The 20,867-nt window shown below is 45.6% G+C and overlaps 1 protein-coding gene across 2 annotated transcripts in view; it reads right to left on the reverse strand.

Moving 5' to 3' along the window:
* AXIN1 (axin 1) overlaps positions 1-20,613 on the reverse strand; it is a 70,260-nt gene extending 49,647 nt beyond the window's left edge. For both annotated transcript variants that reach the window (XM_058815915.1, XM_058815914.1), the window contains exon 1: positions 19,661-20,613. In XM_058815915.1, coding sequence (XP_058671898.1) covers positions 19,661-20,538 — 878 coding nt within the window. In that variant the 5' untranslated portion in view covers positions 20,539-20,613. The remainder of the gene's footprint in view (positions 1-19,660) is intronic.
* Positions 20,614-20,867: the final 254 nt, after the last annotated feature.

The following is a 20,867-nucleotide window of genomic DNA, read 5'->3' on the forward strand; positions in this document are numbered from 1 at the left end:
GGAGAAGGACAGACTTCAGAAGTGACAGTGGGCTCTGGCTCTGACTGTCCTGTGATGGGCACTCCTGCAGTGACAAGCATCTAGAGTTGCCTCAGTCTTGTTTTACGCCCATTTTTAAGACTTTTTGTAAAAAAAAACAGCTAGGTGACTAGAGATACTGCTGGTTTAAGAACAACCTGCCTGCTTAAATTACAGATTTGCTACAGGACACCATACAAATGATAAGACAATATGCCCTGGCTCAACCTTTGTCAAAGAATTCCTAATCTTCTCCAAGATTAGATTTTTGTTCTTCTTAACTGCAAGCTAGACTGCAGGGGGCCAGGCCCACAAACACAAATTAATTACATCAGCTGTAATTCCCACCTCTGGATGTGTTTGTTAAGTGCTTTTCATAAGGCAGTTGGGGGAAAAAATCTAATAGTGTATCACACTGAACTATAGATTTCTGCTGTGGAAGGAGCACAAGATGGGTTAGGGTTTGTACCCCAACAGGTGAATCCAAGCAGACACCGTTTATTTCAGTGCAGGACTGTGTCCATCAGCTTGCAGAGTTCAACCAGACACCTCTAAGATCTGCAACAACAGGAACAAAACAGCCATAAAGAGAGCTCAGCTCATCATTATCAGCCCAGAATTCAGTCCATGTCACACACAAGGGCTCAGAGCACAGGACATTCCCAGCCACTGCTGAGGGATGTCCCTGCCCATCCAACCACCAAGGTGATGGATGTGAAGGACCATATCCTATTAATGTCCAGGTCTTCATGCTTGCAGTGCTGTCCCATGCCATTCCTTGAGCTGGTACTGTCCCCTGAGCAAGAGAGGCTTACAACAGGCACCAAGAGCCTCAAACTTCACTTTGGGCTATTTAATGCAAGTGCCACACACTTCAGTACCTCAGGCCATCCTGCCCCTATAATTCACCAGAAAGAAACTGCAGAGTGGCTTGGTTTGCTCAGAGAAGAATTCCCCAGTGCACAAGGTGATGGCTGAGCAAGGAGGAGTCCAGGTTAGTCCTGCCTAACCCACACTATGGCAACACCCAAAGGGAAAACTCCATACTTCTGTCCTTTCCCCAGTTCCTTCCTGCTCCTCCATCCTGGGACTACAGACAGAGAAAACCACGAGCAGCCCAGCGATGGATGAGCAGAACTTTGATGAGTATCAGATGATCAGCACCCGGAGGCTGATGGGGAGATAGTGGCTCCAAGCTCATCCTGCTGGAATGGCACGTCAGAAATGCCCTGGCTTTCTGCTTCCCAGCAAACAGGGTGGCAGGAGCAGGATGGGGTAGGGGAGTACAGGTTTTAGGCGTTTTTTAGTTCAGTATTCCTACAGCAAACACATGCTGCACAAGAACAGCTTCCAATCCAATTAGAAAATGAAAAAAACCAACCAAACACTAAGGACTAATTGCTTAAGATAAAAACACCTTATCTTCCAAATTATTTCCCTGACCTTCTGATGCATGGCAGTTCTCCTCTGAATAAAAAGGTGAACTATTTACTCAGGGTGGGATTTTCATGAGGGCTTGTAGGTGTGTCAAGGCAAGGTCAGTAAGGAGAGAGGATTTTTTTTTTGATTTTTTTTTTTTAAGGCCAATAGCTACTGCTTGGAAAAGCTAGCAAGGAAATGTCCAGGCCCTCAGATTACCCTCCTGGTCTACAAGAGAAGTCAGAAACTGAAAGTCAAACACAGGCTGAGAGCAAATGTTCCAAGTTAAATACGTTAATCAATTAGATAATTGGAATGAAAATCCTGCTCAGTGCCCCTGAAAAGGCCAGGAGACATTAGTGAGGGGAGACATGGCAAAGCTGCAGAGAGGACAACTGTCCTCCAGGGACATAACTGAGGTTATGTGGTGGTGAAGCACTAAGACATGTCAGAAAAGAAATATTCTTTCTTTGATTTGGCATTTTTACAATCAAGCAGAGAAATGCAGCTTCCAGGCTTAACATCAGAGGCATCTTCTGGACCTCCATGAGAATCAGAGCTGCTCCTTCCTGCTTATCCCCCAGAAATAAACAGTTTGCAACAGCCAGGTGGGTCCCCATGCTCTGCATCCTTCAGACCTCCCAAAAGCAAGCTGCTTTTGACAGAGGGGCTTCTTTGGGATGGCAAAGCCCTGCAGGTGTGCAGGGATCCTGCAGCACTAAGCCTGAGCAAGGATGGTGCCCACCTCTGCCTACAGACCTGCCTGTGGACCATGGCAGCTACTACAACACCACGGGGCTGATGCAAACCCAAACTTCCTTTGCATAGCCTGGAAAGAATCCCAGCAATTCCAATGACAGGGCAGACTCCCTGCCTGCCATCTCCCCTGGATTTTCAGCACAGCTCCTTGAGGCTGCCAAATGTCAGCTCCATACACGAGTGAGTTATTCCAAACATTTTCAGCCCTGTGTTGTTGTGTGCTGAGGTAGAGCTGGGCGTGAAGAAAGCATTCATTGAGTTAACTCTGTTTTACTCGGCAAGTGGAACAAATTTCATCACCCCCTACAAGTCCATTCTGTTTTCTATTTATACTGCAGCCATTTGGTGCAGGACTCAGGAGCAGCAGGAACAGGTGATGTAATGCACTGTACAAACAGCATTCTGTTCATACAGTGGGAAAATAAAGTGCATTCTCTTGGTTTCTTTGATCACACTTAAAACAATCAGATTAGAAGGCACAGATAACCCAATACATGCTGGAGATGAAAGGACTCTGGAGAAATAAATCACCCAAAGTTAGATATTAAGCAAGATTTCTCTCTCAACAATCAACTTATCTGCAGAGAGAGGAGGAATGACCATGTGGTTTCAAAATCCTGCCAGGCATTTTATTTATTTTTATAATACCATAAAGCTACTCCACCCACTTTTTCAGAATGAACGTTGCATTACACAACACATCAAAGGGACTTTATGGCCTAAATTAAGCAATAAAATAGTTGAGATTGTGCGTTATGCTGAAAATTGGCCTGCTCCTGGTGCCTGGGAGATGGGAGGTGAACACCACATGTTCAGAGCACCTGAAGAAAGCTTGGGGCAGGATGGCCTGAGGTACTGAAGTGTGTGGCACTTGCATTAAATAGCCCAAAGTGAAGTTTGAGGCTCTTGGTGCCTGTTGTAAGCCTCTCTTGCTCAGGGGACAGTACCAGCTCAAGGAATGGCATGGGACAGCACTGCAAGCATGAAGACCTGGACATTAATAGGATATGGTCCTTCACATCCATCACCTTTAAGGTTTGGTTTATAGCCAGAGTTCTCTTGGAAGCTTTGGGCTTCATGAATGTGGTTCCTCACGTTTAACAGCCAGCCATGCCTTTGGAAAGGAGATGGGAAAACCCAAAGGAAAGGTGCTGGTGTAGCTGAAGCACAGTTGCACTTCTCACCATCTGGCTACCTCCTGCCTCTCCCACCTTGATCAAAATGACAAAAAATATTGAAATAATTAAAGCCTCTCTTAGAGCATTTTCTGGGTCATGTGCATTTTGAATTAAAAAAATAACCAGAAGCTGGGATACGTAAGAGTGGTGTGTTAGTGCTAAGGGTTTATTTTCCAGATCTGCTTCAATGCCCTTACAAAAGAGAGGTGAGAAATGAGAGGATATCAAGAGAGGAGAAAGTTGGCAGATCCCATCACTCCAGACCAGAGAAGGGATTAGGCACAGTTTCCATTAGAACAGCTTGGAAGGCACAAGAAAAGTCAACTTGCAAGGACACATGAGCTGGCAGGTCCCACACACCCCAGTGCATGTGTGTCCTTTCCTTCCCATTCCCAAAACAGGGTTTGGAAAAAAAAAAAAAAAAAGGAAAAGAAAAAAAAAGAGAGTTTAATTAGTTTGGGCCCTATCATGATTTTCTGTGGCCTGACTCAGAGCGTTTGATCTCCCAAGGCTGGCGAGAGGTGTTTGAGCCTGCCCTCAGAGCCCCTGGCGCTCCAGCCAAGCACCAACAATGACTAGACAGACTTGAGGGCCACTCCTTCCATCTATCAATAGAGTCACTGTTGGGCAAGCTGACTCACTGCTTTCCCTGAGAACTGTTCGGCACCGGATCACCATCAAAAGAGCAAAACTAAAATTAAATAATTTTGTGTTTGCAGACAGCTAATTTAGCAGGAAGATGGACTTTATTTAAGGTTTTGCTTTCAGGAGGTTCCTCCAAAGAAAGCTTGTGCTGCTGCTTTTGTGTGGCAGAATTGGCCAGGAGCTCTTGGAGGGCACACTCAAGTGGCTTTCACTTTTCAGTCATGCTCTGAAGACACAGTGAGGAGGATACTGAAACCCACAGACTGCACATAAGGAAAACACACATACAAAAAAGCTCTGGGAACCCCAGGTAGAGAAGCTGTTCATAAACCAGCCTGCCTTAGCACAGCACCTCCCAGGCCTGCAGTGGGCAATGAGAGGGCTTCTAATTTCCCTTTGTGTCTCTGCAATCCCTCACACAGAACGCAGAGCCCCAGTCTGGATGTGTCAGTCTATGTTACGTCTCCCTGTGCCGCTCCCCAGCGCTGCACTGGGTCAACACAGCCAAGCCCAGGTGGAGATAAAGGAGAGGTGAACATACCTGGTTCTATTCCTGCTGTAAAACACAAAACCCACCCAGAACTTCAAAGAATTTCCCAGTAAGTTCCCAGACTCATTTAAGTTCAATTAAGTAATAACGTTTAATGTCCCCGCCAGGACAGATGCAGCTTGGGAAGATGACGACAACAAAAGCCTGAGCATGACTGTGCATGGCACAGAGCCAGGGAGACAAGAGTTTAGACCTTGGTCGTGTGACATATCCCCCAAGCCCAGGTCACCCCAGGATCCAAGGCGTTCCCACACATGCCCTCATCCTAGAGGAATGTTGCCACAGTTGGGTCAAGGGCAGCCAAGCAGCAATGGGACACGAGGACCAACTGCCCGAGCAGAGATGTCCAACTGGGGTCAGACATGCCTTCAGTCTGCAGCAAACCAAGGCTCAGTACAACCCTACTCTCTACATCCAGGTACCATCACATACCAACAAGGATTGATTGGGATTCTCTGTCTCTATCAGCTTCCTTCAGGCTGCTACGCTTTAATTAACTGACTTCTCTAAGGTATTCATGAACATCAGCAAGCTCTGCAATTTCTTCTAATTAACTACATTTAAGAAATTAATTCTAAATCAGTCTATTCCTCCTGAAACTTCATGCAATATGACTGAATAAAGTGATGCCACTACCGTGCTAAGAAGACAGCAGCTCTCTGAAGACAGTTTTAGCAAAGTACAAGCCAGACTTCTGCACAACAATATATAAAGATGGTATTTAAGGTTTCCAGATTCTTTGAAGAACTCCAGGACTTTACAGGAGAGACCAGTCCCATAGCAAACAGGTCATCTGATGCAATTACAAGTTGTGGTGGAGTCCCCAAACTTATCTCAATCAGACACTCTTGATTTCCTGTTTGCGGCATTGACAAATAAAAAGCTCTACATTACAGGTAATTACACTTCACAGAGAACAACAATTAAGAAATAGCCAATTACATTTTACAAGCGCAGGATAATCAAAAGCTTCCTCAAATATCTAGAGTTGCAAGAAGTACTTAGAAATGGCAACTCCCAACAAATTGCAGGTAATTTAGAGCAATTTACACAGATGACATATTTCCCTATCTGTGCTCAAAACCTGCAAACTTGGTTCTGAAAAATACTGCAGGAATTCTCGGAATGCAGCACTGCTGATTTCTAAAAATAGTTCATTACCTATTTCTACCTTCATTGGCCTCGAAGGTGAGATGTAGGACTCTGGTCACCACAGTGTAAAGATAAACTAACTACCAGAACACATTTCAGCTCATTCAAAGAATGGGAGGATCATAACATGCATACCAAATCTAAACAACAATTATTTTAAATCTATCTATCTATTCCTTTTATTTATGTTATTTGAAAAATATGCTTGATTTAATAGTGCATAACTTGATTTAAGCGTTATAGTTTTTAAAGGAACTGTCATGTCCTTTATTTGCAACCCAGTACTGTGGCTTGCACACAGTCAAGGCAGGAGAATCAGGATCAAACAGCAAATTAAAAACCATTAAATGATAGAGAGGAAAGGAAACATGCCTTTTTAATTTACAGCTTTTAGACAGGAGATCTAAAAGCATTCCAAGAGGAGCTGAGGAGGAGAGACAGATAAAGATGCAACCTAATGTAGATAGGTTGATATAGTACAGCAATTTCATCCCTCACTTTCAATGCATTTTTTGGGGAGGGGGGATTTTTTTCCTTGCTCATATGGGTTGTTGGAGCTGGAGTTTTACCTCAGAGCAAGGATCTCGCATTGTATTTCAAGATTCTCTGCAGTGATGGCTCCCTGTCTCCTGGCCACCAATTCAGCCACTACGGCCATTACTTAACCACAGGAGCATATGAATTTCTGCAGGGCTCGCTGCTGCATAAAAACTGTTGGAAGTCTCTCACAATTTTCTTGGCAGTCAATTAAGGACTAAACTGACAGAGGTATTCGTTGGAAAGGAGCTTTGGAGGAGCAGAGCAGTCTAACCTCCAGTCTGAAGTGGGACTACTGTCTATACCAGGTAAGGTGACACTGCTGATGTTCTTACTGAGAACTTGAATATTTTGAGAAATCTGATGAGAGAGGTAAAACCCTGATTAGCTATGGCCAGATACTGAAACAGCCTTTTGGGATCTTGCATCACAGACACCATGGGAAGAACAAGGAGGAAAGATTAACTCAAGGGAAGCCATCAATTTGTTTGAAAGAGCCTGGGACAGGCAGCAGCCTGACAGGAATATAAACCATGGCTGCAGTGTCAGCTGGAGAAAGGGCTTGGTGCACAAGGGTTCCCGGTATCAAAGGGAGACCTCATGAACTCCTTGGGAAGGCATGAAGGGGTGGACAGCTTAATACAAAGTTTAGATCTGCAACACTAACAGGAGATCCTAAAAGAAGGAAAAAGTAATTCTCAAACTCTACCATAACTGAGTGGTAACAATGTGGTTAGAAAGAGATCCCTCAGCCATTCTGCTGAACTGTTTTCCTTGTCCTCTGCACCAAAGGCAGAGCAGCTCCATGTTCTACACCCTGTTCACACTCAGCTATTACTCAGGACTGAATATACCCCTGTTTGACAAACCTGCCTGTTTTATTTAGTCACGTACTACACTGGTTAGATGATTTCAGACGCTTACTCTTGCAACCCCAATTTTGTCTACTTGGTATATCAATGTGCGTTCATTAAATTAAAAAAGAATAACTATTTTTAAAATTCAAATTTTAAAGGAACCACATTTTTCTTCCCTGCTAATTGCCTTCTGTGGCTTGGAACATCTTTGTGGACAATAGGTGTTCCTGCCACTACTGTCCCACCTGGAAGGAGGTTTGGCTCCAGTCCCACCCTCTTTCTTCAGCTCAAGCTTCTCGGATGATTTCAAAAGCTGGGAAGTGAGAGGATGATGCCACTCTGTACCACCCGAGGCAACACACTACACCCGAGCCCACAGCCCAAGATGGGCTACTGGGAGGGTTTCTGACACTGCTGGTGCCAAGCCACAGCCAGCAATTAACAAAGAAAAGAGTTGCTCCTAGCTTGACTGCTGGCAGTGTGGTTGATGGCTCTGGACAGAAGAACCTCCACGAGGTGAGAAACACAGCAATTCATGTGGAGCTGACTCAGGGCGTCACCAGCAGCGACCAAAACCCAGGTGACCTTGCTGAGGCCAAGCAACTGCTGCCTCTCAAGCGTATCCTATTGCTGGGAAGGCAAATCCAGTGAGCTGCAGGATGCACCTACCCCTCTTAGCACGTGGAATAGCTGTGGGCAGGCCCTGGAGAACTGCAGGGCCAGCATCCTCACTATAAAACCAGTGGGATATCAGCACCTTCTCCAGGAGCTCCAACAAGCACTGGAGCAGTCAGGTGGGGAGCGCCCAAGTCAGTGATATTTGGAGAGAATAGTCAGGTCTTGAGGAAAGGGGCTCCAGCACTGCATTTAGAAATGAAAACAGACCAAGGTAGGGCCAGCTGATCTTTCTGCTGAGGCTGCTGCAGGAGACTAAAAGCATCCTTGAGCTCTTGACTAAAGCTGGAGCTGCTGGCAGCAGGCTTTGGCAGGAGAGAGGCTAGAACAAGCCCTGGAGTCTCTGCCTTCCTCAGCCTTGCTCATCTATTCCAGCCACGCAGCACGATGGAGCAGTGAGCTTGACTGGTGAAGTGTCCCAGGGACCAGGGGTGCCCTGCTGATGTCTGAAGCAGAGACACAACTCGAGATGCCCATCATGAGACCCTTCCCCTCCTCTGCCAGCTGCGCTGGGTGCAGCAGCGCCCGTGCCGCGCCTCTGGCTGCAGGAAAGCACACCCTGAACCTGATGAAACTGCAAGGCGTTGGTTGCTCACAGTGCCACCCACTGCGGTGCCAGCTGCCCTCCCGGCCACGCGGACACGGGCCCTGCCCTGCTGGATGTTATCTGGGCCGGCGAGCTGGGCACAGTGCTGGCTTAGCACAAAAACAACAACAACAACAACCCCCAGCTGCTGTCAGGTCAGTGCAGCACTTCCGACTTCTTGGCAATCACCGAGAAGCATGTGACAAATACCCCTCTACTCAATAGCATGGGGCTGAATAAAGTAATACTGAAAATAAAAATACTCAGTTTTGCCCAGTTGGGCAGAAAACACCAGCACTTTGCAATAATACACTATCAGAGGAAAAGCACCATGACTTCCAGCACCTCTAAAACGAGACTGCTGCTGCTGAGAGGGATCATCCAAAGGAACTCCCTCCCTTCTCCCCCAGGCCCCTACAATTCCCACAACACATACTGCTGGAAGAATGCAGAAAAAGGAAAGCAGATGCAGCCTGGCTGTTGTGGCTGTGGGCACACAAAGCTGCTCCCCCACCACCTCTCCACCAGTCCATCAGTTTGTTTGTGCCATCCAGCCTTTGCCATCGCCTGAACCTACAGACAACAAATCTACAACAAATATTAGAATGGTGTGAGCCTTGTCTCTCTGCCCATCCTGGTGCCAGCCACTGCTACAACAGATTGCACCTCGCCAGTGAAAAGCCTGGAGACAGTAAAGCCAGCAGAGACAAAGGTGTGCTGAGTTCACCTCTGAAGGGATTTAGATCTGGAGCACTCAACATGGACAAACTGCTGAGACAGGCATTTCCTCAGGTGTATAAACATCACGGGCAGCAAACGCCAGCCTTGCAAGCATTCTCCTCCAAAGCTTAAGAATAAATTCAACATGTTTTTAAATAATTATGGATGAATCACTTGAAAAAACTTCCTACATTTTATCTTCAGTTGCTGACACTGATCGTGCAGCTATTTTGTTTATAATGTAATTACACATTCCCACCTACTTGCACTCTCAGTGTGCAGCAGAGTACCTCAGGTAGCAGAAAACCTCAAGGCTGACGTTTCTTCCTGGCCTTTGGAAGTGACAGAACAGTTAGCACAAAACTTAATTTATTTGAGGTGGAGGGTGGGGGGTAGGGGGGGGTAAAGAGAGGCAAGTTAATTTCCCTTAGAAGCCCGATGGTCCCCACCCAGAAACCTGCGCACAAAAGAATACTGCCTTTAAACTGGTAGGTTAGGTCTGAGACCAGAGCGAAGGTTTGTCAACCATGACATGCTCCAGCTTGTTTAACAGTCGACCGGAGGGTTGAAAAGTCTAATAAAACCAAAAGGCCTTCCATAACAAAGCTGCTGCCACTTAAGGAGAACATTCACACCCATTCAGCAGGGCTTTTTTCAAACATGCAGAGGTTTTTGGAGCCTCCAGAGCCAGTAAAGAACACCAAAACAGAGCAGCTAGAAACTGAAGCTGGGAAAAAAAAAAAAAGTGAGCAATAAGGAACACAACTGGGAACACTGAGTAACTAACCACGGGAAGAGATAACAAAAATGCAGCATGACCTCCCTCCCATCACTTGGATGCCTTTCTAAAATAGACACTTCAGCCTGACCACAAGTTATTGTGCAAGGATCACTGGGTGAAGCTGCATGACCTGTTATCTCCAGGATTACCAAAGGAAAGTTTTCCCCCATGCCCATTTGGAAAGCTTCCCCTCTTCAGAAAGAGGAAGGTTTAATTTATATGGATCAGTTTTGCCAGGCTGTGCCAGCCCTGGCTGGGGAAGGCCCGAAGCCAATGCCTGGGGGCAGTGGGATGCTCTTCCTTCCTAAATTCTCCACTTGGGCTGATTTCCCCAGCACTCAAACCCCCCGGGTCACAAACTTCACTGCATGTATCCAGAGGGGAAAATCAGCCCGGCAGTTTTACAACGTGACAAACCCTTTGCTGTAGTGACACATCCACACATCCTTTGCTGCCCATTTCCATCTCGTTTTGCCAGCATTGGTCTGTCTTGAAAGTTCAAGGTGCCTTTTCAAAGTAGCTTTTCCCAAGAGAAGAAAGCCAAGTTCCACTGAATGTGCAGATGTTCAGAGACACACGAAATCTCAGTATTTCCACAACAAAGAAGGCAGCTTTTCTGTCACTGCTTTTCCTGGTAGAGTCATGGACCAAGCAACAAAGGACTTGTGGTGATGGTCTTGGTTCAGCACTAGATGAGCAGGAGACACATGCTGCACACCTGAGGCTGCCAGCCTACCCAACAGCTTCTGTCTGTGGCTTTGCTCAAGAAGGAACAATTTTCATTTCCTAAGAATGAAATGTTACGACAGTCACATGGACTGAATTAAAAGTACAAAGACCAGACCTCTTAGCCAGAGACCCCAAATTTTATGAAAAAAATTAAAAAGTACATGCCCCTTGGAAATCCAATCTGAGCAGGGCCATAAGGAGAGTAAGAAGGTTCCAAGGTCATGTTTTACAATCTTTTGAAGCAGGAATGAAGCCGATGTCCAACGGAGACATTTCGTGCTGCCATCTGTACAGAGCTTCCCTTTCTCCAACACACTGCAAATGTTACAGTGCAAGAACTTGCTGTCTTTGCTCAGGCAGTCTTTATTTGTACACAATAAAGGCCTTGTGCAGGAGATTAAGGCTGTATTTCATCGATTTGACATGATGGTTAACCTGTGAACTTTGCCCCTGCTAATAGAATAATTTCTATTTGTTGATTCCTCTTTTGGGATCCTCGAGGGTAACAGCAGCTTCATCCCAGCTCTCATTGGCATGTCTAGTGCCAAATGGTTTTACAGCTCTTACTACTGTGGAGCAGAGCCAGGACAAAATTGATAAAATGCAGTAACTACAGCTGGATCCTGAGTCCCCACACCTCCCTCCACGGATCCTACCTGTATTTCCTAGGAGCTCTCCGGTGACTTGGCTCTGATTCACACTTTGCTTGTGAAACCTTGGAGAGGTTGATAGAATCATGGAAAGATCCTTAAAGCTCATTTTGTTCCACCCCCTGCCATGGGCAGGGACACCTTCCACTATCCCAGGTCGCTCCAAGCCCTTTCCAACTTGGCCTCGGACATTTCCAGGGATCCAGGGGCAGCCACAGCTTGTCTGGTCCTTGGCTATCCAAGCAATCAATCCCACAGTGGCCCCAAAGCAACAGCCTGGACCAGGCTGGCAGCAGTGGCAGAACAAGGAAGCTCCTCTTCCAGATAAACCTCTCCCAGTCCAAGAGGCTGACTGCCAGACAGGAAAACAACTAAAATTTGTGACCCAAAAGGGCAAATCTGTTAAACACTAAAGACATGGTTTTCCAGCAGACCTAACTCAATCTAAACACGGAGTGCTGGAAAAAAGGCAATCCCACCTGCCCAGTTGTACTGCTCTTCTCATTCCAGCACCAGCATTCCTCTAAACACATGCTGGAGATAAAGGACAGAAAACTGAACCTTCAGAAAAGAAGGAAAATGAAGATGGAGAGAAGGAGAGGACTGACTCTCTGGTCTACAACAGGACAGGAAATATCTGGGGGTCAGAGGGATGACAGATAAAACCCAGCAGTTTCTGGTCATTAGTTCTGCAGGTAGATGCAGGGACTAACACAAGGCTGTGCTGCTAACCAGTAGGACTCACTCAGGTATTTCAAAGAAGTTTTTTCCTCTAGCTATAGTTTTGCCTCCCTCCACTGCTTATCATCAGGATAGATGAAAGCTCTTCATCTATTAGTGATTTAGATCAGATGAAGACCTTCAAAAAACTGCTACTTTGAGGACAGGTTGTATCTTGGGAGCCAGGGGACCAAGAAATTCCAGGTCTTACCACAAAAGTGTACTCTGGAGTCTTCAAAGGTAAAATCCAATTTCCGTATGGGTTTTATAGAATTCAGATTATCTGACTTAAAACTGCAACGGTTCTACTTAAATTCATTACTGGCTTACAACAGTGAGGGATCCACACCAGGGCTGTGAGGAATGATGGTTTTGCTCTGACACACAAGTGTGACCTGCAACAATTTAATTTCTGAGTGTGACTTCAGACAAAGCAGCTCACTCTAGTAGACAGGAGAGGAACAAGATGTGTGTCTCCCAAAGTCAGACCTTTCCTGAAGTTCCCTGAGCTGGGCATTCAGGGCTGCACCAGTGAAGGAAGGGGCAGCTTTGCACCTGATGAGTGATGGATACTGCAGTCTCCCAGAGGAACTCAAACCTGAGCCATGTGTGTACTGCAAACAAGGAATAAAATGAGCCTTTTCACAAACCAATCACCTCAAAGCCAGCTGACTGCTGTGGGAATGTGTATTTCCAGGAGCATGACCTTTGTAGAGTCCAAGGCTGCACTTCCAAGTGAAGCAGGCATTAATTAACTAATTTATAGCATTAGGATAGATGGTGTTAGACATACTTTGTATTTGATAAGTTCAAAAGTGTAGCTTTCATCTGGCATTGTTCCACTTCCAGATCATCTCTACTAACCCTGCAGCAGAGCTCCAACATCCCACTGCCATGGAAGAGGTGGATGATAAAGTGGCACCAAGGACAATCAGCCTCACCCATGCTGGGGTGGCACAATAGAGGCTGCTCCACGCTGCCAGGCCAGGCTGAGCAAACCCCTGCTCTCAACCAAGTGTCACATCTTTTCAGAGAGATGCTCAGAATTATATTCACCAGCAATTTGACTTTTTAATCATTTCAATTACTGTGACTAAAACCCTTCAATCGGAACAAAACCAGGGAAAAATAACCCCTCTCCTTCTGAAGCAGCCTGCCTAGCTTAACAGACCATACCAAATTGTGAAGGTTTTTGCTTTTGTGGTCTTCACATATTTCATTTAATGCAGATAATTAACCTCAGTTTCTAATTTCAAATCCTCCACATAAGGAAGCAAAGTGACTGAATACATTCACTGACAGATGGAAAATTAAAATATTACTACAGCTTCTGCATGGCTCAAAAGACAGGGCCTTGCAAAAGATCTTTCTTCTTTTATTTGACTGATTAACTATAATTTGCTTAATGGATTTAAGGATGAGCCTAATAATCCAATGATATATCCAGGAACCGATTTAGGATATCAGCACCTCTGTTCTGATTTTTTTTTTTAAACATAGCAATTTTCTGCATTACACAGTCACTTCTGAAACCAGATTTTTCCACCAATTGTAATAAAACCAGGTCCATGATTTATTTTAAATGGGTGGTGACTGCATGACTGGCCTTGCACCAGGCAGCCACAATACTATAAATTCTTGGAGCACCTTCTGAAGCCCCAAATCTAGAGATGACCCAAAACCATAACATATTCCAGCAGCCACTGGACCCAGTTCAGGACACAGCCAGGACTTCTTGGGAAGGTGGGAAGTCAACAGCTCAAACCTAAGATGGGGCCAGCATGTGCTCCCCCAGCACCCCCACACCACTCTCAGTCCCTTTTCCACCAAGAAAGTCTGCCCTAACAGGATTTCACAGTCTGTCTCAATAGTTAATAAATCCAGAATCTAACAGACTGTTAAAGGAAAACATCCAAGGGGCAGTCATTTTTAAAACATCCAATGGCAACTAATTATTCAAGGGATTAGTCCATTATAGTAACAACAAAGAAACTCTTAAAACATAAAGCCAAGTTGAACGGCAGATCAAAACCAAGGTGTTCCCACCCCGTAGCCACCTCCTGGGTGCACTTCTCAGCATCCTGGCATTGGTTCAGCTCCCACTCAACCTTTTAACATCCCATTCTTTCTGAAAGCAGGCAGAACTCACACCAGTCTTCTCAAAATATAGAATTTCATGCTCTGTGCCATCATTGTAAGCACACAACAAAACAGGGCATCCCCAGGACTGGACCAGGCAGGCCACAGCTCTAACCCAGCTATGAGGCTCTCCAAGGACACAGATTCCCTCCCCTCATGCTCCCAAGATTTTTTTCAACATGTCCAACCTGAATCTCTCCAGGACCAAAAAGGAGAACATAACTTCCCTCTTGGGCTTTTAAGAGAAAATATTCTGTAACCCAAATAAAGCTCAATCACAATAAAACAAGGCTTTGTTTGCTGGAGGAGGGAAGAAAACACTACTCATTTATCAAATTAGAGTGCTAAAAGCTTAACTACCTGCCTTTAAAAAGAAGCCAAAGCACTGATCTATAACCAAACACAAACACACCACTTCTTCATCTTGATTTGTGTGGAGGCAAAGCTACGGGCACAAAAGGTATTCTTCAAATAAAATCTATTTTAAAACTTGGCAACCACTAGCATAAATACTTTACACTGCTAATGTAATGTAAGCATTTCCATGCAGAAGTTTCATCAGCTTAACAATATATTTTAAAAAGCTGGCATTAACTTCTGTGCAAAAACACCATCAGTCTCTGTCCTGTATATCTTAGAGTGCTTCAGCCACTAAATTAACACTTAGAGCTCTTAGCACCAGACCCCCTCCCTGCTGGATTCACTGATTTCTCTCAAGAACAATGAAGAACCCAAACTACTCTTCTGCAACTTATTTTCTTTAAGTGGAAATAGCCACTGCTCTACAAGGATTCCAAACAGGCTTGTACTGATTACAAATTATACTGTGGGCCCAGTAATTTTAATTCAAGACAAGCATTCCCAACTTTACATATGGATCTAACATTCAGCAGCTGATTTCTTCCTGCAAACAAGCTCCCATGAAGCTCCAACAGCCTAAGTCCAAGATGCATGTGCTGCCTCTCCAGGTAAAAGAAGCATCAGTAAGAGGGTAACAAACCTTTGAATATTCGAAATATGACTCCTCCTGCACCACTGTTTGATTTTGCATCCTCAGTTTTCCAACCGGTCAGTACAATTAACACCAATTCCTTCAACACCACACAGTCTTGAGTCAGAGGTGTGCAATTTAATATTTAATTATGAACGATGATGCCAACCTCAAAATTAGGGCTGCCAGCTAAACTTCAGCCAGCTCCTTCCTGCTGCAGCCCCAGCTCCTGACCGCTGGACCGTTTATGCTCCCTAACCCACAGAGATCCTTGCTTTCCCTGAACCAGCCTCTACACTTTAGTTTGTCATTGCATTGTCCCACACTAGAGGTTGTCACATCCCTCTAAAGCTTCTTCAGCTTTTCTCCTCTTGCCTCCTCTGCACATCCCATGGTGAAGCGCTGGCTGTGTATTTTGGGGAGAGCTGCTCTTCCACGTGTCCAGAGAGGCTGCCAGTGCGTGGGCACAGGCACAAGGACTCTCCTGGTGATTCCTACCAGCCTGGAGAACCACATCACCCACCCTTTTCATCTGAACCACCAACACTTGTGAAACGCAGTGAGCTTAGTCAGCTCAGCACTGTGGAAATTAAAGCTGGGAGCCAACTTCTTTAAAAAAACAAACAACCCCCTGTGTATATCAAATCCCAGGCTGAGAAATTTCTCCATCCGTGTCCAGCAGCTCCACCACCAACACTCCTCAAAATCCAGCAACTGAAGACTTCACCCACCACCACGTGTCCTCTAATCACCATCATCTGGGCTTCTTCTTCAATACTATACACACCATGAAATAGGTCAACACCTCAAAATCCAGCAACTGAAGACTTCACCCACCACCATGTCTCTGTCCTCTAATCACCATCATCTGGGCTTCTTCTTCAATACTATACACATCATGGAATGGGTCAAAACCTGAAACAATTGGCAGAAGTAATGTAATTTTCTCAGTGTGCCTGGCTGAGAGATTTCCCAGGCTGAGAAATTTCTCCATCCATGTCCAGCAGCTCCACCACCAACACTCCTCAAAATCCAGCAACTGAAGACTTTACCTACCACCATGTGTTTTCTAATCACCGTCATCCAGGCTTCTTCTTCAATACTATACACATCATGGCATGGGTCAACACCTCAAAATCCAACAACTGAAGACTTCCCCCACCACCACGTGTCCTCTAATCAGCATCACCTGGGCTTCTTCTTCAATACTATACACACTATGGAACGGGTCAACACCTCAAAATCCAGCAACTGAAGACTTCACCCACCACCATGTGTTCTCTAATCACCATCATCCAGGCTTCCTCTTCAATACTATAGACATCATGGAATGGGTCAACACCTCAAAATCCTACAACTGGAGACTTCACCCACCACCATGTCTCTGTCCTCTAATCACCATCATCTGGGCTTCTTCTTCAATACTATACACATAATGGAATGGGTCAAAACCCAAAACAATTGTCAGAATTAATGTAAATCTCTCAGTTTGCCTGGTTTTCAGGAGAGATGACAACTGTTGGAAGGTAACACCATATGCTGTTCCCACCACAGAGGACAGCAAAGGCAAGGCCTGTAAGAGTGCTGCTCTCCAACGCTTTGAGAATGGGATGGGAGCCCCTTCCCACACAGAGCTAAACAGAGAGCACAAGAAACCCACTCCAGCAAAACACAGGAGCAAACCACCACGCACCACGTTTCCAGCTGTTTCAGGGGCTGTGTGTTTTCCTGGAGCGCTCCAAGAGCAGGCTGCAGGCGGTTCTCAGGCACAGGTTTAATTTCTGCTCCCCAGCTCCGAGGAACGCTGTCCCGGCGTGTCGGAAGAAGGTTAATGAACGATTTAGCCGCCCTCACAACCACGTTAGTGTCACTTTCGGAAGCTGCGAGTTAATGCCCGAGATCTTCGGGGGTTGCCCTCTTTGAAGTTCACTGATCCATAACCAATGTCCAATTAATTTGCAGGAGCCTAACGATAATGACTATTGGCCTTTTCCGACGCATACAAAAACACAGTGGGTAACAGCGATGCTTTTGGCTTCAGGGTATTCTCAAATCTGCCTGCACATTTGCACACCTTCAAAAATATCCAGCGCTAATAACGGGTTGTCTTCTGCCATTTGAGGAATTTTTTACATTTGTTCTCCTGAGAGCAGAGCTACTGCATCAAGATTTATGAAGTTTCTGCTGAAAAAAAACCTGGAGCTGATTCAAGATGCTCATTTGCTAACAGAGAAATACTTCTGCTGCATTTGCTTAGATTCCTCTTTATTTAGGGTTTCCATGGAAGCCAAGGAATAGAAGTTAAATCTTGGGAAGATTAAACAGGCCCTGAGATATAATGCAAAACAGCTTATTTCAACATTCCCCAAAGAAGAGAAATGAGAAATTCTTCCACACATACGCCAAAAAAAGAGGTTTGTGGAAATTTTCAAAATAAATTGGGACCCAGTTTTTCGAATGCTGCACACAGCCATTGCTTCCTGCTGCAAGCAGCTTCCACAGCTTCCAAAACACTTCCTCAGGTGAGAAAGTAAATGAACAACTCCCTAAAAACCAGCTTGTTCAAGAGAGTTATTGCTATACAACATCCAGGAAGAAGGTTAATTCAACCACAAGGTCTTGCTCAAAGAGGAACAATCACCTCATAAATTAGTATCTGAGCAGTCTTTAGAATTAAAAAATGCAGAACTTATGCAGTTCAGCAGCATCTTCCATGGCAATGCTCTGGACACCACACAAGCTGACAGACCAGCATTTAAAAAATAAAATAAATCCCTTATCTTCAGCTTCTCCAGGCTGAGAAGTGATTCCTGCTCTGGTGAGAAGGGCAAACATTTCCTTGCCTCCCCACCCCACAGGTCAGCAGAGTGTCAGTAGCCACAATGACAGGCTGTTGGACACTACAAATTAATAGCCACACATTTTCTCTGATCTCCATCCTCCAGGTAAAGATTTATTTCACATTGTTCCAATCTCATATGAAAATGCCCAGGACTGATGAACTCTACTTCAAAACACTTCTATTTCACAGCACATTTCTTACACCATTTTACAACCTGGCACAGATATATTCAGATAATGGGTGAAGTGCACCTTTTTCTTGAAGCTGGAGCTAAACAGTGTCACACACACAGGATTTACTTACTACCTGGTCTGGTAAGGAAACTAAACACAGCTGACCCTCAAGCAAGTTATTTTCAATTTTAACACCATTATTGCTTAAATAAAAAGATACTTAAATCAGAGACTTTTCTAATCCTTCATTTATGGTGAGCACCCAACTGCTCAGTGGAATGCACTTCAAGGTTTTTATTAATTCCATGGGAAAGTCCCAAGACACTGGGATATTTTTTTTCTGATTCTTGATTAAAGCAGCGGGAGCCCACATGAATTCCCTTTCTTCCCCCCTCCCCAAGAGTTTCACATGCAACATCCCCTCCTCAAAATCTGTAAGAAAACAAGAATCAAACCAAGAACATTTTGCCATCTGAAAGGCGCCGAGACCTTGCATGGGGCGGGATGCGCTTCCAGCTGCCAGCCTAAAGGGACGGCTGAGGGAGATTAAACACAGAAATGCTTTTCATAAGGCAGGAGCCTTTGAAGAGGACAGTTCAGCTACTTCATTTCGTAATCTTCACAAAGCGTCAGATTTTAGCCTAAGCAGGTCTTAAAACAAGGAGATTTTATTTTAAAAAGGGGGTAAAAAAAAAAGTAGGAATGTGTTCTGGCTGGGTTCTGTTGATTCAGCAAGGGTTAGACACACACATGCTTATTGATCGCAGAGAGCTCCCTGCTAAGTTAATTGTCTGGAATTTTAACTGAGCTCTCAGCAAGTTTCAAAATCCATGTTGGCTGGAAGTGGGTGGGGGACCCAGAAAAAAACAGGCTGCAGAACTGTGCCAGTCCTACAGTTAAAAAAACCCAGCAATTACTTTCATGAAGAGAAGAGCTTCAGCAGGGCATGGCTTTAACTGGATTTGGGGATTCTGACTCTGACACCGTTAGAATTCAGTGGAAATGGCATATGCAAAGCAGTACCATTATCAGGGAGCACCATCAATGCTGCTTCACTCCTACCCACATCACCAAGTGAGGGTATCTCTCTCCTGTGAGCTCCCAGTTGTGGCTCATGACAATTTCTACACAGAAGTGTCACCACCAGCTTACCTGCCCATCTTGCAGTACCTGAACACTGACCTTCTGCTGGTGCAGGCTACAGCAAACTTGGCACTGCAGCTTGCCCAGCCACCTGCACATGCATGAGGGCTACCCCTGGCTTTGCACTGCCCACCAAGCCCTACGTGCCTCCTGAACACCTCCAGCAGCAGTTTCTCCAGGTGAAGAACATGCTGCAGGGATGATTTGGCATTATCAGACAGGAACAGCCAAAGACACCTTTAAAACAACCTGTGATTAGTTTCAAACAAAGCTTTGCACTCCATCGACCCAACTGGCAACACCATCCTGTACCAATGTGGATGCTCCCCAGCACTCATGTTTTTTCCAAGGTTTCCCACATCCCCCTGGCAGCTCCCTGGCCCACTCCCCACCTACCTGAACTCCCTGCCCTCGCTGTAGCGCCGGGCTGAGGCCGCACGCTGCGTGGCCGTCTCCAGAAGCAGCTTCTGTGTCAGCCTGCTGGAAGGAGCCGAGTCCCTGCTGGCCTCGGGCTCGGCCTCTTGGTCACACTTCCACTCCTCATCCTCGTTCAGAGTTGGCAGATAACCAGGTAGCCCTTTACCTGTCCCAGATCCCGAGCTCGGATCGCTATAAATTTTTGGACTTTCCCCACCTGTCCTTGTGTATTCCAAATAAATATCCGACTTAAGGAACAAAGGGTAGGTATTGTCTTCTATCATGCACTGAATCTCCGTTTGGGCCTGGTCAAACATGTCAGGGTCAATCTGCAGTTTCATGACACAGTCTTTGATGAAGCTTTTTGTGGCCGGTTTGATCTGCCGGGACACAATGCCATTGTTGTCGAGGATGTATTTTTTGTAAATGGCTTTTGCCAGCTTGAGTCTTTTTTCCTCATTAGACACGCACGGCTCCAGCTTCCTGAAGCCACTGCAGGCAAACCAAAAGTCCAGCAGATCTGCACAGTCCTCCTGTTTCAGGAAAGTCCTGAAGAGGTTGATGCCATCTTGATCATCCAGCAAGGAGTGCAGTGACTCGGCCCACTTCAGGTAGGGTGGAGTTGGCGAAGCACTCCCCTCGGGCTCGTACCCCAAATCCAAATCGGAGCGCCTCGGTGTTGCCGTGGACATCTCGTTTCTGACCACATCACTTTTACCAGAGTAGAAGCCATGGCTAACAGGCCTTGGGTCTGTGGACACGAGCTCCCCCTCCTCACCAGGAACTGGTGGCCTTGGAGCATCTTCAGTGAAGCTTCCTCCCAGGTCCAAGGGGAAGCCCTTCCCCTGGATATTCATTTTTCTGGTCCTCGCTTGCGTGGGAGCAGTGGGGGATGAGCGCCAATCTCAAATCACCAATATTTGTAGCTCCAAGATGAACAAGTTTGTTTGGCTGAAACAGACGAGGAAAAAGTAAGCTTGTATCACTTGAAACAAACACTCTAAGACAACAAACTAGTGGTTATGCTCTGCACCTTTACTATACTAACACCTCTTTTTCAGCAAATCAATGTCTTGGTAACTTCTGAGAACACAGGATTGAGCTCAAACCAGGCAGAGGCTAAAAATGACAGTTACAGAATATCACAAAACTTTACATCCAGAATTTGGCATCATTGATACAGCTG

The sequence above is a fragment of the Ammospiza caudacuta genome, chromosome 17, assembly GCF_027887145.1.
Source record: "Ammospiza caudacuta isolate bAmmCau1 chromosome 17, bAmmCau1.pri, whole genome shotgun sequence".
In the NCBI taxonomy this organism is placed as follows: domain Eukaryota; kingdom Metazoa; phylum Chordata; class Aves; order Passeriformes; family Passerellidae; genus Ammospiza; species Ammospiza caudacuta.